General features: G+C 42.5%; 1 protein-coding gene across 1 annotated transcript in view; it reads left to right on the forward strand.

Annotated features, from left to right (window-relative positions):
* LOC128894101 (neuroendocrine convertase 2) overlaps positions 1–22,745 on the forward strand; it is a 35,002-nt gene extending 12,257 nt beyond the window's left edge. The window contains exons 5-13 of the mRNA XM_054155569.1: positions 1,610–1,647; positions 4,144–4,220; positions 6,933–7,197; positions 10,137–10,349; positions 15,185–15,285; positions 17,936–18,169; positions 18,629–18,793; positions 18,876–18,993; positions 19,305–22,745. Coding sequence (XP_054011544.1) covers positions 1,610–1,647; positions 4,144–4,220; positions 6,933–7,197; positions 10,137–10,349; positions 15,185–15,285; positions 17,936–18,169; positions 18,629–18,793; positions 18,876–18,993; positions 19,305–19,469 — 1,376 coding nt within the window. The 3' untranslated portion in view covers positions 19,470–22,745. The remainder of the gene's footprint in view (positions 1–1,609; positions 1,648–4,143; positions 4,221–6,932; positions 7,198–10,136; positions 10,350–15,184; positions 15,286–17,935; positions 18,170–18,628; positions 18,794–18,875; positions 18,994–19,304) is intronic.
* The last annotated feature ends 2,906 nt before the right edge of the window (positions 22,746–25,651 follow it).

Here is a 25,651-nt window from a genome sequence, read left to right on the forward strand (position 1 = left end):
TCGTCGCTCGTTGCTCTCATTAATACCTTAATGTCCCTCGTCTCTGCGAAGTCGTAGGAAATTACTTGCTAAGGAGAGGTAATCGTAAGGAATGGTGAGCATAGAGAAGTCGTAGTTTACTGGAACTCAGACATTTGTATTTGAAATGGCTTTGAAATATAGAAATGCAGCACGAGTTGTTTTTCTGACAATGCAAGGTGAATATAGAGTGAAACCTTTTTGATATTCAGGGCCACAGGGACAACAAAGTATAATACTATTGTTTTAGCGAGAGTATAAAGTCAGCAGCAGGAATATCTTAATGTAATCAAAATCTACTAGCAACTCTCGGAATGATTTCACCACTCCTTTTACAATTTTATAAACTGCCGAAGCATCACAAATCTAGACCGTCCTGCCCAACTTGTCTTTAATTAATTTATGTTTACCAATCGTGCTTCACACTATTCCCAGCGATAATTACCTTCATAACAATGCAGTCGCTGTGCAAACGACCCTGTTTCCGCGTGTAATCCGATCAGATGGAAGTAAAATTCATATCGAGGCCCTGCGATTCAGCTGGATTGATTAAACCGCGCGCATAGAGCTCTGTTTCGCACAGACATCAACGTGTAACGATGGACGTCGATAACCAACAATGCATCGGAGCAAAACCGACGTGATCTGTTCAGCTGCCGGGAGATATATTGACAACTAACCGCTGCTCCGATCACGAGCCCGTCTGCACGGGATGTGCGGTAACTGGCAACGCAAACGACCATGCATGGCCATTCTGTACCAGAAACCGAGTCGAAAATATAGAATACAATTTTTTTACGCGAGACTCTATTTTAGAGGAAAATGATTTTGAACTGGGTACATTTGTCCGACCATTGCTCGCGAATTCTACTTGGAACTGATATTAATAACTGATCACGATCCCTGCAACGATTAGTTTTCCAGATAGATATAAATCTGTTCCAACGTTACGTGTCCAAGGGGGTGACGATCGTTGCGTAACTATGAAACAACGGACAAGGAAAAGTAACGATTGTGTTTACGAAACGCGATTAAGTTGCAGGATTCCCGTTCCATAAACGCGAATCGATAATTCTCCTCCCTTGGGCGCGTTCATTAAGCACGGATCTCGTGTCTGCAAAACTGTAATCTCGAATACCCGGAGTAACAGCTCGTCGAGGACTTTAGCCTATTGCGGCTTACCTCGACGTTTATCTCTTTCGATTGGCTGTGTCACGGTAATATACTGTGTCGTTGATCGCGGAATATCGCAAATTTAATGCCAGATGAAATTGCTCGATCCCCCGTGGTGGCAAATCGTTCTCTCGTTTAGTTACTTTAATAGCAAAATTAGTCTTTGGACAGTCAATCGTAGAATACCTCAACAACGTCGACGAACACTGTGGTCCAACATTGTTGGAATTTCGTGCTTCCCAGTGGTATTAATTCCACGTTAATTGCATCGAAAGTCAAAATGGATCAAGTTCGACTCGAACTTCGTGTCTTATTCGCGATTATTTGCGTTCCCCGTTTTCCTGTGTACACAACTTCCATTGTAACTGAAGCGAACTCAACGACACGACGCCAACTTTGTTTCTCCTTTCTGTTCCAGGTGTCGACTACATACACCGTGATCTCAAGTACAACTACGTGAGTACATCCATTATTAAGCAGCACCGCAGCTGCCAGTAAATTTCGCAAACGCGCTCATAATTCACCTTCCTCTGATCTCTGGCGCCTCATTACTGGTACAGGGCGATCTAAAAAGCGCGTGTAGAACGCGAAAGTGGGGAAGAAGTGTTCGTTGATAGATGATGTCCCCTTGTTTAAGAGGCCGACGAGATTTATGGTCCTCTTCGTTGTTTACAACTTGTTCATTGATGTAATGTTCATTAATCTCTTTACCAAGAGATCGGAGGGAGAGGAAAACGATCAGATTTTTATTATTCGATTATTCCCAACTATCAGTCTACTACTTTCACGTTTTTGAAAATAAAATGGGCTTCCCCAGACAACATCAAAGGCGTCCACCTATCGTAGCCGAACGACTTTCATAAAGTGTATTAGCATAACATTGAACGGCGTGTTGAAATTCAAATCGAGCCATAAACCATGACCTTCTCGCACCGAATGGACAACGATAAAGCGTCGCGACGCCTTCACTTTCGTCCCGTGGAGCATTCTCGTCAGCATCCACTCCAACAGGCGACTCCAGGTCTGCGCATTAGGCGTTAATCAACGCGAAGTCGAAGGACGAGCTGTCGACACTCGTGTCAGGAAATAGGATGAAAACTATTACGACACCGTGACGCTGTTATCACGTTACTCGTTTCTTTATATTGAATCTTCCTATTAGGAAATAAATCTCTCAGCTTTATCATCGGGGTATCGATATTTTATTTCAAACACCACGAAGCTTTTCTTCCGACGCGTGTTGTTAAAATCATGTAACAGGAAATTGATAAATCAAAACGGGAATGTAAAAAGAACTAACCGTAGTTTCGCTATTCGCAATCGAGAGATCAAACACGAGAGGTAATATTGACACCGACACGAGCAATTTCGCGTTCCGCGAATGCTCGGAGCCGAAGTATCTGCGAATCAGTTCGTTTAGCAACAATGATGGACACTCGACCTACATTCGCTCATGGTTATATCGAATTAAATATTTGCTAGCAGGATTTCACGAGTGGAAATATCAAATATCACGGTTGCACGTCGACGGACACGTGAGCGTAAAGTAATGGAAAAATAAAGTTACCCCGGTCGCGTTTCATATTTTCCATTCTCATTCATTTAACGTGCTAGCGAGTCGACGTCGCGGCGGGGCGTTTCACCCGAGAAAGACGAGACCGAAAGGTGGAACGACAATGCAGCCCACGTGTCGCGAGGACGTCTAATCAACTTTCCGGACGAGCAGACAATGCGAGAAACTTGATTCGCTCGCTGCTGGAAACATTCACGGGAGACTAATTAATTTCTTCGCGTTACGTCGTTCCCTGTCAGTCCCTTGGCGCGCCAAAATTAGACGGCGAATTCTGTGGAAAGGGGAGTCCAACTTTTGTCGGACATTGAAAGTTGGATTAGTAAAGTAGAGGGTTTGGAAATTGCGAATTGGAGATTAGCGAGAAAAGTTAGCTAGAGGACCCAAATTATTACGTAAGATGGAAGCGAGTTCGAAATTTCATTTGCTCCACGGCACACGTAAATGTTCAGTTCTTCGTCATCGCAGTGAAACTAGGCCGAGGTTTTGTGGAAGGCGGTCCAAGAGATTCTGAAATTTTCACCAGCGTCTGTCTATTAAAGAGAGGAAACTAAAGCTAAGCGACGCGACCGTGCAGCAAGACCAGAAAGAACACGAAGGGAGGGTTGACGCGAGGGGATGGTTTTCGAAAAGACGAAGATTAATGGTGCACCGACGCTGCCCAGAGGATACGTGAAATTTATGGGCGGTTAAATTAATAGAATAGAATTTCCACGCATGAGCTGTCCTTCTCGTCCTGTTGTAAATTAATTAACCACCTCGAGAAGCGAATTTGTCCTTGCTGGACGTTAACTCTTAGATATCGTGGTGAAAATTCGCGAAATAATGTTTGAGAAATTTTTATTACAAGAAGAGAGGAATCTGAAGACTTCAAACAAGAATATAACAACGCGTCTTCCTATGATTTGTTTTTACGCGAGGAATCACTCTCTTTTCGATCGCAACACTAAACCCCATGTAGTTAAAGAAAAGAAATTTCTAGTTAAGGGGGATTGATCGAACAACTGCGAGTAGACAACCAAGCAATTCGAATTTGAATTCCCATCAGAAAGACGGACTGATAAGGAGATTACTTTGTAGAGTTTGCGGGGTTCGCCTTGTTTCCCGTCTTTTATCCGTCGAAAAAGCTCCGCGGAGCTTTCTATTTGAACACTTATTGTCTCCTTTCCTCTTTGATATACTGGGTGGTCGCGAACGTAACGCGTTCGTTGTTTCGTCGATGTAGAACGCTCGCGTCGGAAGGAAACCTAACGAGCCCGTCAATTTCACCATTGCAATTGTCTCTGTACAGAAAAGACTTGCTTCCTTTTCTACAAGTTTGCGCGAGTATCTTGTTACGATGTTCCATAGTTTTTCGAAATACGATTCTTCATCTGTTCCAGAACGCCCAGGCTTCCTACGATTTCAGCAGCAACGACCCTTACCCGTACCCACGGTACACCGACGACTGGTTTAATAGGTGAGCGAAGAAACTATTATTATTGTTGTACAGTATTTATTTTTTGTCAATTTATTATTGTCAGGTCTTCGTCAGGAATAAATGTTCCGTAACCAAAGAAGAAAAATTACATCGTAGGATAAGTAGTATTAGGGGAACCAGAAAAGTAATGTCGTTTTTTTTTACATTCAATTCATACAAATAAATTTATAATATGTTTTTATTTTCAATCAATATGCAATCGTCCTCGTTATCAACAATCCTGCCATCTAACGTGTAAATTTTACAATACCTGATCGATAAAAATCAATTGGCACAGAGTGAGCTGTTAAATAATAAACAAGTACTGACATTCGTAGAAACGACATTACTTTCTGGTTCCCGTAATACATCTGTGTCTAGCCATTCCCGAAGAGGATCTGATCTGGTAGGTTGTTCGAGGCTCATTAAGGGAGGAAAATCATCGACGCAATTGAATATTGTTTTTCCTCTCGAAGGTGACCCGACGCTCGAAGAGAAAGCTACAGAATTGGATAATAATGTTCGAGGAGGAGAATCGACGTAACTTCTTATCCGATAATGAGAAATCGACTTCCAGTTAGTAGCCCGGAGGAAATCTTTCGCCTTCGGATTTGCGCTCAAAGTTTATAGAATAATCGTCGAAGCGTAGGAAAAATTTGACCCGCGGATTTCCAAAGGAAAATTCCCCGTATCGATTTCACGAGCGAGTATCTCGATCGTACGAGCATCTTTTACGTAAAAATGTTTCCCCAACGAGCGAGCTTACGCAAGCTTGGAAGCAATTTCCTCGAGCCTCTGCGACTGGCAAACGTGTCTTTTGTCGAACGAGGACAGCGTGAAAAGACGAACGCAGTTGAACCGGTGTCTGTCAGTTAATCCTTTTTTCATGCTGGGACTTGGATTCCCTCTAAAAAGGGGGTGATCCTCTTTTAATACTCCATTTATTGCGTCGTCTGGAAGCTGGTCTCCAGAGATTCCAATCATTCACCCTCCTCGAAGCTCTGTCTAAAAATATTACATAAAATGCTTCGCAAAACAAACAGCCGAGAATTCCACCAATTTAATCATTCTTCCAGTAAATTGCGAGCAAATCTTCCACGCAGACGAGTTTTAACGAAGCTCTTCTCAAATCCTCGATTAACGATGCCGAGAAACGAGCCCAATCAAGTAAACGAACTTCATATTGATCGAATGGTTTTCTGACTGGGTAAACCCGACCTCGGTTTAACGGCCTTATTTATTCATGATTGGCACGTGGCGACCAACGATGATCGTTTATCGTGTATCTATATTAAAAATTTCTCTCTTTCTCGCGCGTTTTACGAGACCCATTTCTCGATTTTATAGATCCAATCGGAACGCCGTAATAAAAGGACGAAACGTAACGCTTCGGAGAGTGTAACGAAAGGAACGAGGGGCGATAAAAAGACGAGCGATAAAACTTGCTACGGTGTGAAATCCTGAATCCGTGACTTTTCGTATCCACTTTGCTACACGAAGCTTTCGTTTTCGGTTCTCAAATTTCATTTTCTGGACTCGAGTGTACGGGTAGGTCTCCGTTTGAAAACTGATACGAGGTGAATCCGTTTTCCTTGGAGCATTCCAACATCTATGGACAGAAATGGGTAGCCAAGTTTTGGATCTTTTAGGTTGTTCTATCCGTAAGAAATAGACGATTTATTCCTTTTGCAAAGTTGTGGAATATTAAATATATTCTGCATCACACGTGAACACCCAACACGCTCAACCTGTGCTGGAAAAGGTTAAACGTAGAACGTGATTTCCCACCTCTGGAAATTTATGAAATTTTAAACTGTACGCTTTGTAAACGCTCTTCTTTGTACGGCGAAATTCGAAGCGCAATTTTCAGTTTTGCGTGATCTTGTTTGTTTTGAAACGCTAACGTACCATGGCATCCTTTGAGGGATATTTCGCGTTGTTTATCTAAAAGAAACGTCTCGTCGCGATCGATATTATTATTGTTAAAACAGGAGAACGCAGTCGAAGTAGTTAGTCGTTAAAAACTCGTTTGCTTTGCTTGGGAACCTGGTGGATAATTGAAATCCGAACTCGGAAACGTTAATTACGAGCTCGTTGTGAAATTGGCTTAACCATAAATACAGCAGAGCGCAATGTTCACGGATATTTAGATTATTTTTCGCTACGAAACAATTCAAAAGCTCCCTTGCTAGACGCGAATGCTGTAAACGCAGCTAATAAAGGGGAAACGTCTTCGGCAATTTTCCAGCGACAGGGTTGGGATGCGCTCGTGTATTGTGAAATTTTCATTAAACCCGCGCAACGTTTCTTTTATGCGTCCTTAAACGCTGAATGTCGCGGGGAGGGACGTTTCAAGCTCCGACTGCTCGTAAAGTTTCCCTGAAAGAATGCTGTATCCGTTCCTTCGCTTCGAGATTCGTAATTTATCCGGGTAAAGGGGGAACAAAGAAAAGTGCTCCGTGCGTCGCTTTGTCGACCGGCCTCCTCCTTTTACCATTGAAGAAGAATCGTTAGAGGAACTCGTTGTTAAGATAATTGCTTGTAAAGCTACTTTAGAAATGCCCGAACATTATTCGTGTACATACAGTCAGTCCTATGACCATTCGTACCGTTTATATCTATCGAAGAAATTTGTCTAAATTAAATGATAGGCTCGACTGCTTTATATTGCAAATAGTTTAAAAGAACAATTTTCATTCTTTTCTTTGACAGCCATGGTACTAGATGCGCAGGCGAGGTGGCTGCAGCGCGAGACAATGGCGTGTGCGGGGTTGGAGTCGCTTACGACTCGAAAGTCGCAGGGATCAGAATGTTGGATCAGCCTTATATGACGGATCTGATCGAGGCGAACAGCATGGGACACGAACCTGACCTGATCGACATTTATAGCGCCTCCTGGGGACCCACGGACGATGGGAAGACCGTCGATGGACCACGAAACGCGACGATGAGGGCTATCGTGCGCGGAGTTAACGAGGTACGCTTCGGTGTCACGTTTTGTCCCCCTCCGTGGCTTCTAGATCTCCTTACAGACCTTGGATCTAACTGTGTTAAGGGTAAAGAACGACCTTGGTGCTTTGAAACGTCGCTCAAGGCACGGGAGCGGACGTGTATGGCTTCTGGAACGTAGACCGTAGGTGTAGGATCAGCTTTATTTTAATTTATATAGGTATCCATAGGTAATATTTCCACAGATTAAGTAGTCTATACTTTTCTTCGAAACGTAACAAAATTTGAAATGCCTTAAAGCCCATCTGTCTTAAAAATATTCGTACCTTCTATATCCATTGAAGAAACTTGTTTAAATTAAATGCTAGGTTTGATGTTTCTTCGATAGACGTAAAGGGTACGAATATTTATCGGACTGACTGTAGTTGTCTTCGTTGCGCCATCAATTTCTGATACGCCAGTCCCGAGACTTGGTATCGCGATGTTGCGTGCTTGGAATCAGTGAGGGATGCCATCGAAGGTTGCCGAAATAGCGTCGGGTTGCAGCGTGGGAGCTGCTGTCTTGATTTTATCGGTGTCTCCTGTTACCTAAGCGGACTTGTCTGCGAGCTTTGACGCCCTTTACTGTTTCCTCGAGCGCGAGGAAGATTTTATCGCGAGAAGTTCGTATCTGGGAGCTACGATGTCCCAGGGGGTCTTATAGGATTCACGGTAGAACTCTCGAGGCGCTACATTTTCATTGCTTCGATCCTACTGGTTTCTAAGTTTGATAAGAATGGTTCCACTTGTTACTTTTGTTACTGAAATATCGAGGTAATGAGTAGGAAGGTTTTGGTTTCATTACGATGCTTGAAATTTAATACAGAGAAGGTAAAGATGTATATCTCGAGCTGTATCTGTTTTTTTTATAAATGTCACGAGTGATTTCGCGGCAGTTTGCGCGTTTATGGTTCAGTAATAACGTCATCAAAGAAATTTACTCCCGTTGGGAATGTAACGGCCGTTTCTCAAACGCAGTTCGGTTCGTTTTCCGAGTCACGTTCTCGAGCACGTACAACTATTCTCTCGATAAGCGTTCAGCGACAGCTGGCCTCCTCGAGGATTCGTATTTTCAGCCACTTTCAGGGGGATCTTTATTTTCCCGTTGAAAACTTTGCAGGATTTTCCCTCTCTCTGTATTGTTCTCGGCAATCAGCAGTCCAGTCTCGTTTCATCCTTTATATCTCCCATATGCGACTTCTTCTTGGGGAAAGTTGGATGGGAAAATGCCCGTCGACGAATAAAAGTCGTTCGCGTTGCAGAATAGCTTTGATGGAGCACTTATTTAATAGAAATTTATCCAACAAATTTGAATAATAAAATTTTGATCAGGCTCGAGAGAAACTTGGTTCGCAAATGAAATTTATACAGCTTCGATTCGTTATTGCTCATCTTACTTATCGTAGCTACAATTAAAATCTAGTTGAATTTTGCAAATATTTTCGTAATATGAGAATCTATGTTTGAGAGAAATGGCACTGCTCATTCATCGAATGAAACTGCTCCCTGTGACGTAAACGTGGCACCCTTTAAGGGTATCGATCACTCCGTCGACGTTTCTTACGAGCCCTTTGAATTTGGTCACACGTTTTTTTCGCTTACCTTCGTTTAGGGGAGTTTCCCGTGCGTCACACACGCGCAAATGACGTCAAACGATTAAAGTCCATTATCTCGGGAATGCGTGGTCGAATTTAGATCAAACTAAATATCGACGAAAGGGTGTCGATAGCTATTCGTAGGAAAACAATCTCAAACGGTGGGGGGGTTGTTGGAATTTAATTAAGCCCCATCGAAGGATGTCAATTACCTCTTATACGTCATACTTTACTTAATTTATTGAAGTGTAACTTCGTATACGACGTCAGACTGATTTAACGTTTCAAGAATATGAAAGTCATCGAAGGACACTTTGAGATTAGAGATTAAAGACCAGAATATTAAATGAATAAATTAAACAATAATTGCTTCGAATCCAATCAGCGTGCACTCTTCATTCTAAACGAAAACGTCGATAATTCATCGAAGAGACATCGAAGCACAGAAGATCTAATTAAAGAGATAATTAGATCGATGCGTGCAAAGGTCACGGATATTTATTGCTAGTGTTTTTGTTACAGGCAGTCGTAATGATGCTATTCGAGTAATAAAAGGGGACGCGTGCAATTGGAAATATTGAATGCACGCGCGCGGGAAAATTTCATTTTGAATGGTATTTCGATAATCTCATGGAAAGGTTAAGAGTGGTGATAGAGGTGTGATTGCACTGCTAATTAGCCGAGCCGTTAGCTTCACTCAGTTCTGTGCATTCGTTTGCTGTCTTTTTCTGTCCGAACTTGTTATAAAGAACTAATTTGAAGCTCCCTAGCGGACGTCATGGGTTCACATCCAGAGTCTCGTAACTTCGGACTTCTTCGAAAACTTTACCAGCACCGAAAACCGTCTTTCGAGCGAGACTGTCTGGTCCTCGAGCGTTATCCGTCAGTGCTCTCGAAGCGTCGTCGATAATCGTTACGACACGGGTGCTTTCACGGTCGTCTCCAGTTTCGAAATCTCCTTTAACAACCGTCGTGTTATATACGCGAGTTATGACAGGTTGTTACGTCGGAGGAGCAGGCAATCAGGACCAGAAGTCCTTCGGGAACGAGGGTGATAACGAGGCAATAAAATGTCGAGACGGATGGAGTCTGAGTTAGATTTTCGGCGGCAGTGACTTAAAGCAGAAAGGTCCTTTGCGGTGACATAGAAATGATCTCACTCTAGGTCCATAGTAACCGTCAGGGAGCAACATTGAGAAAAGATATCGGACCTGAATCCTCCATCGAGATCTCAGTCTTTCAGAAATGAAATAAGTTTCGTTTCAAACTTCATATTTTGTAAGATAGAAAAAGGTCTGTTATTATTTTTTTAATGTACGTTTTTGTGTTGCAGGGCCGACGAGGGCTAGGTAACATCTATGTGTGGGCGTCAGGGGATGGCGGGGGGGAGGACGATTGTAATTGCGACGGCTACGCAGCCAGCATGTGGACCGTCAGCATTAACAGCGCCATCAACGACGGGCAAAACGCTCATTACGACGAGAGCTGCTCGAGCACCCTAGCCTCGACGTTCAGCAACGGGGCCAAAGACCCTAACATAGGAGTGGTAAGTAGTCGAGGCCCATTCAATCCTACTCTTCTCAATTTTACGAGCCATTTAACGCAAGTAAGTAGTTAAATTACTCGAAAATAAAGTCTTTAGGAACTAATTCCAAGTAAACGGATCCAAGTCCTAGCCGAAAACAAATTTTCTTAATCTTTAAGCTACGTACAAACACTGGGCAAAAGAAGATCCGCGTTAATTTCAGTGAAATTAATTCTCAAAAGTAGCTCCATGACCTATTCCCTCCATGATAATTTTAATCACCTCCCCGAGTTATCCGAGATTAAAAGTGTCTACAAATTCTGAAAGTTAACGTGGTCTTCATCCATTAAGAGCCTCGAGGAAGGGGAGGGTGTTCGCGGCTTTGAAAATTTGCAAGAATTCGTAATTTCAAGTTACGCTGGAAGAGATTTAAAACTTTCCCAGGGGTCCGATCCGTCGCTGACGATAAAATTGCAAAAACGATAAAAGTTAATATCTCGTTAATACTTCTTCCCATGGTTTAATGCGCCTCTTAGGAGCATAACGAACTGCTCGTCGTGCACTTGAACTTTACGCGGTTGTCGACCACAGGGATGATGACTCGATTATGTTCCTGATCAAATTTGTGTCAAAGTCGAACGTAAAGTCAATTCTCCGGACACCACAGTTTACGAGGAATCCGTCTGTATCGCATAACGAGCATTCGAAACGTTAGGGGTGGTATGCGAGCGAGTATGCGAAACCGAAGAGTCGGATAAAAATAAATTAACCCTGCGAACACGCGGCAGAAATCTCGACGCGCAGGTGGAATGCACGTCTCGAAAGCATTGTGAAATTCCTCCTGAATTCCTCTTTGCGCGAAGCACGGCGTGGGTAAATCATTAAATTTAGGGTGGAAGTTGAAAATCAGTAAATAGCGAGACAGTGAAATTTATTTGCAGAAAATACAGCCAACTCCATAAATATTCGTGCCCTCTATGTCTATTGAAGAAGTTTGACTAAACTAAAAAATTTTAGTTTGGTAACATATTTATACGAACACACACGTGAAAACATCAAACTAAAACAGCGCGGTCTCGTACTTGGCGCACAATTGCATCCATGCCTTCGCAGAAAACACCCTGTAGACGTCGTAATTTATCTCGACGACGAAGCGACGCATTTCACCTCGATTTTCATCCTGTCTCGCGCACTCGCCACTCGATTCTCCTTTCTGCTTGACCCTGAAACGCCCACGCAGTTGTGCATCTTCCTTTGCAAGCGAATGGAGGTCCTCGCCGTGGCGAACGTTCGTTACAATTACTGCGGTCCGTTGTTAATAATTTGCAGTCGGAACATGATACCACACTCAATACGCCTGCACGTGCGCGTCCTTTTGCTTTCCAGGCTGTTACAAAAGGAGGAAAACTGGGTCATTCCATTCCTAATCGAACGCTCGAGCAACATTTTGGATTACTAGCATTTAGTATTATTTAACACGTTGATCGTCACTTCATCCATACAGTCAGTCACAGGCAGTAGAGCAAAATATCGAATTTCGATGAAGTTACAAATATAAATATCGCAATAAATGTTTGATTATGTAGTTTCCAAAAGGCTGTAAACAGAATTTAATCACAGCAGAAATGATCGAGAGTATTAGCCTGACAGTCAACGTGTTAAATGTAGGATGGTAGAGGAAGATTTTCTCGAAGGGAGAGAGAGGTCTGAGAGTGATAGAAGGGATGGAGTTGTTTTCGCTGTGAAAGTGTACACTCGATACTTCAGCTCGTGAATTTTGCAGCACTGTACTTGCTCCGGAGTTGGTTCATCGATCTATCGTTGCATGGCGATACAGGCTCCCTTGGACTCGTTCATCATTGTTATGACGGTCGCAGCCATAGATCACGCGTAATTGTCACCCTCGGCTCCTGGGAGGATTATTTATCATAAAATGAAAGTGGAAGGTTTCGTCAGCGAAGTAAAGTATAGAGAAGTTACACAGATAGTGTAACAGAATTGCAAAATTGCAGGATGGATATAATTTCGTATTAATTCTACACGGAAGGATCGCAGGTCCTGCTGCGTCTGCCTCACGATAAGAGAGCTGGATGGAAGCACTGGGGGTGGCGAGATCCGTAGGCTCGCTAAAATGAAATCCATCCCTGCTACGGCTTCTTATTATTCGTGCGCGCGGAGTGAGATTAGCTCGTGGTAGACGATTACCCTCTTGGGGATGCGCACTCTTAAGGGTGGGTGTCGAAGCAACCGTGGATATTAGATTAAAAAAATGGTTATTTCTCTTGTTAGTATGCGAGGTACGTTGGAGGGAAAGTAGAATTTTTTAGTTAGTAGGGAATTATTCAACATTAAACCTACCAACGTTCATTTGTAACTATTTCTATTATGAAGGAACAAATAACTAGCCCTAAAGACATTTCTTTCAATTAAATGCAAAAATATTTCACGTGAAACTAAATTGAATAATACATGAAACAATTGTTATTTTCAATTTGACTTTCTAATAAAATAAAATTTACTGAAGTATGATGCAGTCCGTAGGGGATTATCGTAGACGAGGACCGTGGAAGATTGCACGAGCCTCGTAAACTCTAAATCGCGGCTTTGCGGCCGCTTGATCTCACAATATAGGAGCTTCCTCGTATAGAAAGAGTGACCAGTCGTTGTTCCTCTTCTTCGAACGATCTAGATTGCTTTACCACAGAAAGATCGATTTACATACTCCAGTGGTGTTACATTTTTCCATTTCGAAAGTATACCAAATATTTCGCTACCATAAAATGCACCCATTCCTAAAATTCCAGACTCAATAAAATTTTCTCGCGAAAAACACCCCCAATGGACCATTTCGTGAACTTTTTCAAAATCCTCAGCGAACGCCAGCTTTTTCCTCGCGGTGTTTACTCGATGTAGTCCGGCGGTGTTCATCGCTGCTAAAAAGCGATAAAAATCCCCGAGGACGTCGGGGGAAGTTATTTACCCGAACGCAGAATGTATGCACGGAAGGTTGCGTCCGCGTTGTCGGGCGGAAAATGTAAAATCATCGAACGATGGAAGGCTTCTTTCAATAACCTTTTATAAGCTGGTCGTTCACCGCGTGATATCTCGAGCCGTTTACAACGTTCGCCTCGCGGACACGTTTCCGGATAGATTCTCCTTCGTATTTCCGCTCGTTAGCAGTGATTTTGTGGACGAACACGATCCGTTCAACGAAAATTTCGCCCTCGAGTGGACGGAAAAATAAAGAAGGAAAACGCGGGGGGGACTGCGGGAGCACGTGGCGCGGATTACACGGACCTTAAATAAAATTTATTCTCCCTACAGTCGTCGGAATTCCAAGTAAAACCAGGAACACTTTTTCCATATTTGCTACGTATTTTCTCCGTTCGGCCATGTTGAAATTGATTCCAGGGTTGAATCGAGACTCCCTTATGTAACGCTGGAAGCTTGGGCTTCTTCGTGAATTTTTTTTCTCGAACACCGTCGACGGTTTTTCAAACTGCTAGGGTTTGTATGTGCGTGTTTCAAGAAGGACTGAATTTTATTTTCTCGAGGAAATTTAAATGGGTGACTCCAAGGTCGATTTCTTGGAATGGTGGATCTTTGAAGAAAAGAAGTCAGCACCTGAAGTGGAGCTCACTTATTAGGATACACTCTGGATATTCCTCGTAAATCAGTGAAAGTTCTTTGCACCCGAGGGTAGAAAATTTATGGCTTCAGGGAAAACAAATGCATTTCTCTTCGTTCTTTAATTTCCTGTGTGTTTCCGTTGCACTGATAACGCGTCGCGATAAATTGTCCCCAGGGAAAGGCTTTACAGAAAATATATCTTATTAACTTTATCCGCGGTCAGCACAAAATAAAAGTAACAGATACACCAATAATAAATCTACATGCTCGCCCTGGGACAGGCGATCCTCCAAGAAAAATTGCGAAAAAGAATTAGAAAAACAATAACAAAGGAGAAGGTGAAAAATGGAATGCAAGATTTCGTGTTTAACAGTTCCACGTGGATGGTGAAAAACGTCGTCCATCGTCGGGGTAATTTTTCAAAAGCGTCGCGACTCGGTGGAGCGCGTTTTATCGTCGCGCTGGGCGACCGGAAGCGAACTTTTAATGCGGAAACTTTCTCTGTGTGCGTTCGCGTTACGTCGGAGGAAATTACACCGTTTGGAAGTGGAACGTTTTAATCGCCTTTGGGAGTTGCCGCGGTTCAATCGCGTTATAGGGCTCGATCCGCGATGGTGTCCTCGTGTAAAGATCAATCACGCAAAGTGTCTCAAGAACTTCGGATGAAGTTTGAAACGTTCTCGCGTTGATTATCGGATGGAGGATTGCCCCTTGCGAACTGGAGACGCAGGGTTGCAACACAATATTGGGTGCTGCTGATTAACTATAGCCGCGAGAGGTGGGTTAGGCGATTAGAAATGGAGCTACTGGAAGTAAGGCTAAGAAACTTCGGGATTGTGGTAGCTGAAGTTAGATGCATTGATTGATTCGTGAACCTAATTTGAGTTCCATTAAGGAGGCATTAACAGTTTGGTCCCAACGTTTTAAGTGTTTTATTTGAAATTTACTTCAACTAAAAAATAAGGCCATTTAAATAAATAAGTAAAGAAACAAATTCACTTGAGTACCAGTTTTATTCTCACTTTTGTTGTATTTTGTAAGATTAAAGTGTATGGTATCGCTTGAAACAACTTCCTTCACTATTGATTTGGGCATTAAAGTTGTTATTAAAATGCAAACAACGTACATTCTCTTAATGAGGCGTACAGACGAACGTCAGGTTGAATTCTAATTTCAACAGAAGTTGCTGGGTCGCAATTGAGCACGAACGTTTCTTTCTTTTTCAGGCTACCACTGATCTGTATGGCAAGTGCACGAGAACCCACAGCGGGACGTCAGCTGCTGCTCCAGAAGCCGCAGGAGTGTTTGCCCTCGCCCTGGAAGCTAAGTAAGTTCACCAAAATATATTAATAAATAAAAAGAGACTCCTAAAGTCCCTCTGCAAAGATTTTATATTCAAAGTCCCACGTTCAAACACCATTTTCCATTCCTTGACACCAGAAACCTGCAGTATACCCTGAATCGATTCTTCCTGACGTCATTCTACAACGTGAATGAAATTTCAGCGTCTCGAACACGCACGGCGTGTTCGCCATAAGCTTCGAAGACGTTCCGAAGTTTGATCGAAGAACTTGCAGAGATAGTGTCGTCGTAGCTGTTACCTCGTTCCTCGAGCGCGTCACGAGAAATAATTGAGGTTATTCGATGGCATGGAAGCTTAAAAGCCAGGGAATTTAATCTGTTCTCCGAAAAAAAAAAGGATTTCAATTCAATTTTTTTACCCGAGCGACCGTGGCACTGTTGTTTCGCCGACGTGAAAAATGAAAAAACGGTGGCGGACGTTTTACCATCGCGACGCCATTGTTCTTTGTCTCTGCGCTTGATTGGAGCAGAACGAACGTTAGCGTTCACAGTGAACAAAACACGAAACAAAAATTGGTTTAACCGGGTCAGGCGATCGTTGCGGAAGCGTTTACGTTTATCGCGGTGAAGAAAAACACGGTCGAACAAGTGATTGAAAAACGCTGCGGGGTCAACCCTTTTTTCGATACGCTTTTCCCTCTGAAAATAAAATATAATAAAACGATGGTCGCACGAATAAATATAGAATAAATATAGAATTGCGCGCGAGTATATCTGGTCCAATTATCAGTTTCCGCGGATGTCGACGCAAATAACACCAGTGAGGAGCTGGTGATTATCGAGGGTGTGTTTTATTGGGATCATTAGCTGCCATAAATTACTATATCTGTTACGTCTTCCAATTATATTTATCACTGTGAGGTAGATCAATATTTAATGACCTAGACTACTTTTTTTTTTTAATTAAAGATTTATCAAACAGACTAATCAACTCTTGCAACCCCTAATAATAACGAGTTCAACGTAATCGTACTGATATCGTTCCCCAAATGTCAAGCAACGTATAGTTCACAAACACAACACACATATATGAATTAAGGAGCATTACGGAGAACACAAGGGATTGAAAATACGGGAAAAATCGATTGTTCTCATCCTCTCACGCTAGTACACGAGATTTGACAAAATGGATGTTGCGAGAGTCATTCCAGAACAAATTATAGCGCTATTTGCACGGCTATACGAGCGTGGATGCTCGGTAAGCGACGTAAATTCACCTTTATCTCTGTACGCGCATCAGCGAGGATCATTCGATAGTCGTTCCAGCGTGGAACATGCTGAAGATAATATTTTCGTCGTTCAGTTTAATGTTGAATGATACTCGTAATTCATGACGTAAAGGGAGTCAGAGGATCGCGCTCTGCATTTCCCTTCGGTTGTGTAATCAAATGGGACAGTGCAAAGCTCGTATTTCGTTATTCGATCTGCGATAAAAATAGTCATCGCGTACGGGCTATTATAGGAATTACGACTGAACTTCGAATGGAATTTCGCGTGTAATATTCTCGCCATCCTCGTGTTACTATTCGTCACGAAGCTTTCAATATTTTTATGGGAGCTACGCGTTGGAATTTTTATTGACCCGTTTCACTGAAAACGAGAAAAATGCACCGATAGAAATGTTCCCTCTTTCCTTAAAAAATCAACTTTTGATCGGAGCGAGTTAATCTAAAAATTCTCGTGGGAGTTTGCAGGTGAATACTCCCAGAACAAAGGAAAAATATGTGCAAAGGGATTAAAAGATTTTCTGTTCCAGAAAGTAAGTGAAAAGTTGAGCAATTTTGCCAGCAGCTTGTGATGCAAACGCGATTGCATTTACCGCGTCGACCTATTTTTTTCTCTATCCAAACAATTTAGTAACTCCCCTCCCTATATTTTTTCGTTATTCTGGAAGTATTCGCCTACGATTTCTGGGAAGAATTTTTAAATTACCTCGTTTCGTTTAAAAGTCTCGCAATTTTGAAACGGCGAACGCCGATTCGCGCGACGTTGGCGCTGGAAACTAAATTGAAACTCGATATCGCGCCACAGTAGCTCGCCAATCCTGTTCGAATTTTACAGTATGAAGCGTTCGGAATGAATCTGGGTAACATGGAGCAACGATCCTCATTGTTCGAAGCCAACGACGACAAATTCGACTTATTCAAAGCTCGTTGCTCCGCGATTCAACGCCGCGCGTCGCATTGGCGCGACCGTGTTCGTGAAAATTAAGGGAGAGAACAGGAGCTTTGCAGAGAGTGAAAGGTCGTTAATGGGTCTCGTCCCTGGGCTTTACGAGTCCCGTCCAACCAAGTCACTGAAACGTGACCCAGAAATGGGGAATGTATCCCCTAAAAGCTCGTGGTTTAATGGGAGACACTGTCCCTGATGTTCGCGACCTACCCTCTGTATTTTCAGCCCCTTTGATCGTCGGCTGACAGTACAGCCTCTCTGAACCCACACTGACCAAACCCATTTTTGCTTTATTACCAGCAAAGTTATATGGTTACTTAGAAGCTCTACGCGTAGTGTGTATTTCCTCAGGAATATTAATTATTAGAGTTAAAGATGGAAGATCAAAGAGTCTACAATAAAATAATTCAGTACTGATTCTAAAACGTTTGTTTACGTTTTAGTCCTCAGTTGACCTGGCGCGATATTCAACATCTGACCGTGCTGACGTCGAAGAGGAATTCCCTGTTCGACGCCAAAGGAAGATTTCACTGGACAATGAACGGAGTTGGTTTGGAATTCAACCACCTCTTCGGTTACGGCGTGCTGGACGCTGGAGCGATGGTTGCTTTGGCGAAAAAATGGAAAACTGTCCCCCCACGGTATCACTGTGAAGCTGGCTCGGTCCTCGAGATGCAGTGAGTGCTTTTGATAAATAGTATAAGCGTTTTTAGGCACCCAGTTCAATTAACTAAAGCTTATCGAGGTCAAAGGAAGTAGGATTTCCGCTTTCGCGTTGTGGAGAGTCAAAAAGCATGTAAACGTTTCCTTGGGGTTATTATTCGTGGATGACCTGAGTATCGATCCTGGGCACCCCTACACCCTCCTGTTGCGTGTTTCATCATACTACTCGTTTCTGCTCTGTTCTACACGACTAGAACATTTAGACTTCCTTTTCTTTGCCATTAAGTTCCTTGATTCCTGTAGCAATCTTACCCCTGGTAACCTTTCCTTGGGTGATCCCAGATGACCAAACTTAATCCTCCAACTACGCATAATGAAAAAAGTCAAAGCCTTAGAGTCTCCAAGCGAACACTTAAATCTTCTGCGAGGTCTGTACACTTCGTCGATAAGCGCGTGATCGATTTTCGTTTCAGGGAATTGACGAACGACCGATCGATCCTCTTGAAAATAAAGACTGATGCTTGCGCTGGCACCGAGTACGCTGTCAACTACTTGGAACACGTGCAGGCCGTCATTTCCGTGAACGCTACGCGTCGGGGTGACCTGGAGTTGTTCCTAACTTCTCCCATGGGGACAAGGTGAGGCTGCAATAGTTATACCTCGCCAGGATAGAATTTTCTTAGCATTGGGAGGCATTGGGTTAAAGGGAATTGTTTTCAGGTCTATGATCCTGAGCCGAAGGGTGAACGACGACGACCAGAGGGACGGCTTCACGAAATGGCCTTTCATGACGACTCACACCTGGGGAGAATATCCTCAGGGAACCTGGTTGCTGGAGGTAAATTTAACAACACGTGGGAAGGTCTTCTTTTGCTCAGGGTCTTGATTAATAAACACTTCTTACATACCAGAGCAAAGGAAGCCCAGCCAGACCTAACCCACTCATTCATTGTCAGAAACGTCGCTAGCCCTGTCCACTGTGTTATACCATCGTTCCGTGTCCTTCCAAAGAAATTTCCTCGTCACGGTATCTCGTCTATGTACTACTCGCCTAGTGAAATCCCAGAATGTCAACCAAAGAAACCACTGCATGAGTCAAGTTGCGTCGATCGATAGTTTTTCTCGTTGGTCAAGTGAGATGTCTTTTAGGTGAGCTTCAATACTCAGACTCCACAGCAAGGATGGTTCCGAGAGTGGACTCTGATGCTTCACGGCACCAGAGAGCCACCATACACCGGACTTCCTGCGGCTGATCCCCACTCTAAACTGGCGATCGTCAAGAAGGCTCACGAGGAACGATCCGCTGCGATGTAAATACCCACCCCGAAAACATCCAGCAATGTTCATATCGAATGATGTTTGACGACTAGTCTTATCGTTTAAACGACATTTATACAGGCGAGAAATTTCGAACGCAACGCGCCCTGTTTCCCTGATTTCTTGTCAGACAGCTTCGCGTTCACGATCTTGATATCCCATCCGGTTACGTTTCAATCTTTCAACACAATCAACTGCGTTTCTGTCAAGACCCTGTGATATATTTGAATAGTTTATCGGCTTGTAGTTGTTGTTTTCGTGTAGATAGTATTATTATTGGTGGACGTTGACTTCGAGTAGAAAGAAGATTCTTTAGACGATACGAAACTATTTATTTTATTTATTCGTTGACTTTAGCTACCGTATTATAGCAAAATGTATGTGCAATAGAAGTTGCGTTATGGCAAGCTGAAAGGCCGAGGTTTAGCGATGTCTCACGATCTCTACCCTAGAGTTGTCTTTGTCTATTCGAGTACGTATGTGTCAACAATATAATCGACGTTCTTCAGTGTTTTTTTTTTTTTTTGTGAATGGATATCTAGCCAGAGTCGACGTCCGAAGTTATATTTGTTATTAATTTTCTGAACGAACACTCTGCGTGAATACCAGTTTGACCACTGGAGGCAGATTGACGATGGTAATGCGTGTCGAGACGGCAGACTGATGTAATAGAGAAACCGAAAGTCCTAGGTTTAGAGAATCGAACCAAGGGCTTCGTTTGGTAACGAAGATATCCCTGAGTCGCCCTCCCAACTCGGTTAGTTGGTCTACCTTGAACCAATTAAAAAAAGAGAGAATTTATCATTGCGACTTGTTAGCAATTGTCGAGTTGGGAGGGGAACCCAAACCGGCGAAGAAGAATAGTGTCGATACGTGCGTGCCAACGAACCACGGAGAATGATTTTGAGTGATATATATCTATTGTAGACTATTAGGTATTCGACTATATATTAATAATTATATGCATCTATATACCTTGCTTCTTAGAAACAGAAATAGGGAAGACAGTCTTTGTCGCGGGGGTGCTCTACTCCTTGAATAGGTTCGGAACACGCAAATTTTCGTACTCTTGGATCTCCAGTTTTTTGTATGTATTGGGCCATGGAACTCCACTCGTGCTATTAGCCATTGAGTATTTATTGTTAACAGTCGAAACCTCTGCTCTTTGATGGTTCCTCGCGATTGATAAGAGGTGCTCAATGGCTAAAAGCATTTTTTTATATCGACGACCTTCGGAACTATTCCTATCGTCGCTTAATCATTGTCGTAGCAGGCGTTTTCAGGGCCAATAAAGTTTCATCTATTACCGTAAACATTGGACGTTTTTGTCTTCGAGCACTCGTCTCGAGTACAACCATAATTACGCCTAATCTTCTCACACCGAACTGACATATCTACGCGTCTCGGGTCCTCCACGTTACGCACAATGTATTTCTGATGATAACGATTTTTTACAAAATTCGCCGACGATATACCGTATCAGTAGCAGCCAGGTCGATGATCACGACGACACCGTCAACGTTTCTAGAGAAATGACGAATCCTGCTCGACGTTGGCACGCATGGATCGATTCGATCTCGACGACACGCAATCAATTAGCTTCTTGATCAAATAAAATTTGGCGTCTGATGTATGCACGCTTCAGAAGCAAACAAAAAGAATATACGTGTACACTTTTTAATAACATTCTCTTAGAGGCGTAGTTTTTATGTACAAAAAAAAAAACAGAACGTAGAGCGAAGTATACATTTAATTAGAGATGGAAGTAACGTAAACACGAGCATTTCACTATACTGGCTGACTGCTCGACTTTATAGCTGGTTTCCACTGGGTTCTGGAATTAGAGTGAGAACGAGAATAAAAATTGCTTTATAACGTTGTGCTTGTAACCTATTGTTGTTTGAAATTGAACGAAAATTTATACGTTAAAAATCTATATAGAAGAGATTTAAAATATGGGAATGTTAAAATACACGATGAATTATATTTCGTGACTTTTGAGAGTCTCGGGACGTCCATCAGTATTAGGCGATCGGCTGACGATTGATCGTCATGGCCAATGAAACTGAGTACTCTTAACGACCAAAAGACACATAAGATTATTTCGGATTTATAGTATAGCGTACCAGTCAGAGATGGGCACATTTCTTACCTATTATTCATCGATTAAATCCTTAGACAATAGAAGAAGAGATAATGGTCCTTGGAGCAACGAACACAAACCTATCAGTATTTATAGAATACGAATTCTCAGCTTAAACAACAGAAGAAATTTGAGGAAAAGGAGTGAAACACACAAACATTATGATTTACGAATGAAATATTCAATAGCAGTTATTGACAGATCTTCATTATCTTCAATGGTACGACCAAGAAACAAGTGTTCGAAAAATGTCCATATGTATCCAGAACCTTTGATACAGTCCGAACTATAAAAACCTTGCTTCCATAACTATCGAATGGACTAAGTATTTAGAATAAATCGCCCTAATTTGGATTTTATTTGAACAAAATATTGCCCATCTCTGGTACCAGCGGAAGGCACGACTGGTGGGACTGGGATCGCGCGTGTGATCCATTTTAAGGATCGTTACCGCGAGGTTGGGCTCCCAGTTTCGCAGGAAAGCCTTCCACGGGACACGTATCACATATTTACACGATCTCTGTGTGTGTGCTAACAAAAGAAACCCTCCCGATCCCTACTCTTCTCGAGGAACAATCCCGCGCGTAGAACGAGACTAAAATCAAGCTGGAAGGGAACTGGTCGCGACACCATCGAGCAATGCGTTCTGGCCATATCGTACCGATCGTATGTCGTAGTTTTGAGACGATTTTGGTCTGAGCTCGCCGCGCTGCAGACGAAATTCACGATTTTGTTCGAATCTCAAACGGACGATGAGGGACGCGTAGTGTCCAGGAGGAAGTGATTAAGAATGCATGGAGAGAGCGAAAGAGAGAGAGAGAGAGAGAGAGTGTGCGTGAGAAAAGTATGGAGGAGCAGAAAACATAGTGTAAGATGAAAAGAGATAAATAAATTGAACAGAAAAAGACGTGTAGATAACTCTAGATACATAGCAGTCAGAGAGTCCGAAAATGTATAAATAAACATCAAGGACGAAAAGAACAAATGAATACATATTATATATAAATACAGAAAAAAAAAATATATATATATATACATATATATCTATATACATAGTCGAAGTGAATTTAATCAACCTTATTCTGTACGCGATGTACGTGGATGAATAAAATCTTTATTTTTTTGGCCTGCATCGTTTTTATGTGCTATACCTGGGATCCATTGACGTCACCGCCTCCCCTTCGCAGAAAGTATCGGAGCGGATCGAGGAGTGATTGCAACTCTTTCCTTCGTTTCTCATTTCTCTTTTTTACGCGACAACTCGAATGGGCGTAGGGAAAATTATGGGCGTTGGTGTTGTACGTCGACGTTTTCTCGTTATTTCTACGTTTTTAGGAAATTTGTGCGATGAAGGATCATCACATGGCCATGCAAAATAAAGTTCAGAGTAGAAATTATCGCTTTGGCTATTAATAAATTGTAGTTTCCTTTTGGGAATTTCCTCGAAACGATTGTGTGACTTCATTGATTTAGAAGAGAATTTTTTTTAGCAGATTCAAATGGAAATCCTTGTGTAATCCATTGTGACTGAATAATGTCGATTTTAATTGAACTTGGACTCGTCGATCAGTCTGAAAATATCGTCTGTTAAACGCATTTCTATTGATAAGAAGGAACTCCAAGGGAACATGATTTTAGCTAACTTATATCGTCCTTCACCTCTGGTCGTATCATTTTAATTATTTTGACGTACTAACTAGGTGTAGCTTCTACTATTTTATTTTAATCCCCCATTGTTCTCTTTTTCACTGTTTACTAAACTAATTTTTGCACTCCCTCCTCCAGCCAATCGCCCACGGAATATTCAATGCAACCATTGATGGAATTTCAAAACAACAATTTCTGCGCCACACAAATTGCTCATAACGCTGTAATATTTTCCCAGCACGAGTTTCCCCGGACATCACGCGCCGCGCAGAGAAATTATATTCGCCCGTATGGTCATTTGCATCGCGAATCATGGGAAAAAAAGAGATGGAAAAATCTGAAAGCAGCGTCGCGCGTTGTAACGAAGTCACAATTTCCATACGTCGCGCAGAGTCACCAGCGCGTCCTGATAATTTCATTGACGGTACCGGCAAGCGGAAAGGGGAGAACAGGAAGTGGATTATCGTTTAAAAGCGGACGAGCTGTACAAAAGAAGAAAAACAAAAAAATGGATGCCGGTTGAGTACTATCTGTTGCATTTTGTTTCATGCTGACAATAGTCCGCGAACAACTGGAAACGAGTTCCGCGGTTCGCGTGGCCCTTTGTTCGTCCCACGAAATTCAATGGAACGTTTGAGGGGAACTTTACAGTCCTCGAATTTCGATTCGACGTTTCACGGTACAGGTTGTTCTTCTAAATAGTCTCTGGTGGATATCGAGGTAGGTACTCTGGTTGATTATAGCTTTTAAAGTAAGAAACACGTTCAATATCTCACCTTAACGGAGGTAGGTTTATCACCTTATGTTCTTGTGCTAGATTTTTAAGGGTGTTCTGGTGTTCCTCAGGGAATTCTCGTTTTTACAGAATTAGGAATTTTGTGTCTGAGAGTTTAATTTACTTTTTGATGTTACTGCTTTAAGCTTCGCCAGTAAGAAAAACCCAAGAGAACAGGAGTTGTAAATCTAGTTTCCTGTCTCCCAGCTTTGCTTTCGATGGAAGGTGGATGATTGATAATTTGTTTAGTGGTCCCAGAACCTTAGGGGGTAATAGGCACCGTAGAACCCCATCATATGCTCCCTGTGTCTCTAGAGGATCGTCCCCCTGAGGAAATTAATCTACCTCTCTTCGATATCGTTTCTTAATAATCGAAAAAGAAATTGTGGAGGAAAGCTGGGTGGCTTCGATTCCGAACGAGTTGGCTCCGAATTCGGTCAAGATGTTGGAATATTTTAATGGATTGTTTGCGCGGTGTTAAGGTCGTCGCGAGTCCATCGAGGTTTCCTCTTCAATTTCCTCGTTTTTTTAGTTTTGAAATCGATACTTATGTACGGCCAGCCGTGACCTAAAATAATTTTTAGTCATCCCTCCGCGCCCCAATTACCATTGGGGAATACGAATTTCCGCGGACGAGGAACGATTGTTTGAAAGAATCCAAGTGTGGGGAAAATTTGACACGAAAGAGGGAAAAGAATTCATTTTTGTTTCGTTTGTATTCCAAGGACAGATCCTTGCACTCGTTGTCTACTTTACACGTTGATCGCCGCGTCACCCATATATGTATACGTGATGAATGTTTGATTATATAGTTTCCAGTAGTCTGTAAAAAAAATTTAAACACAGTAGAAATTTACAAGAGCATTAGTCTGTCAATCAACGTGTTGATCGTTTATCTTTCATCGCTTGAAATTCCACATCTAGACGAATACGAACGTTTCGTTTCTTTTGCTTCGTTCCAGGCGATCGAGATGGTCGTTTCGAGTCGCGAGCTTGACAGATTGCCATCGATCCGCGTAATTAACTGCTCGGTGAACGGATCGTGAGCTCTGCCAATTTGCATAATTGGGTCGGCGTTGTTAAAACGTTATTTACGCAGCTTTGTACATTCGACCGCGGCCTTCGACTCTCGAGTCTGTCTAGGGAAGAGGGGGACGAAGCCGTTTTGGACGCTCTGAATTGATTCAAAAGGGGAGTTATCATTTTTGTCACGCTATCTTCGCGTCACGGCATCGTTATGTCACCAGTACCACGGCGTTACAACATTCAGATACGACGATATCGCGATATCGTTAGATCGTAATGCCATGGTATCGCGACATCGCAACGTCATAGCCGCGATTTCGTGTCGTGACATCGTGATTCCACGTTTCAATGTCTCCTCTACCTGCGCCTGTTCAACCGTACACTTTTCTTTGCTTTCCTTATATTCTCTTTTCTTAAATTCCAACTTGACACGTTGGTCGCCACGTCACCCAGAAATGGGTGATCTAATCTTCAATAATCCCGTGATAAAATATAATTTTATAGATATTTTCACGAGTTTTAGCTTGGCAGCCGACGCGTTAACAGAAAGACTGCAATGATTTTTTGTCCAAGAGAGACAAGCTTACC

This window comes from Hylaeus anthracinus, unplaced genomic scaffold, assembly GCF_026225885.1.
Source record: "Hylaeus anthracinus isolate JK02 unplaced genomic scaffold, UHH_iyHylAnth1.0_haploid 3, whole genome shotgun sequence".
In the NCBI taxonomy this organism is placed as follows: domain Eukaryota; kingdom Metazoa; phylum Arthropoda; class Insecta; order Hymenoptera; family Colletidae; genus Hylaeus; species Hylaeus anthracinus.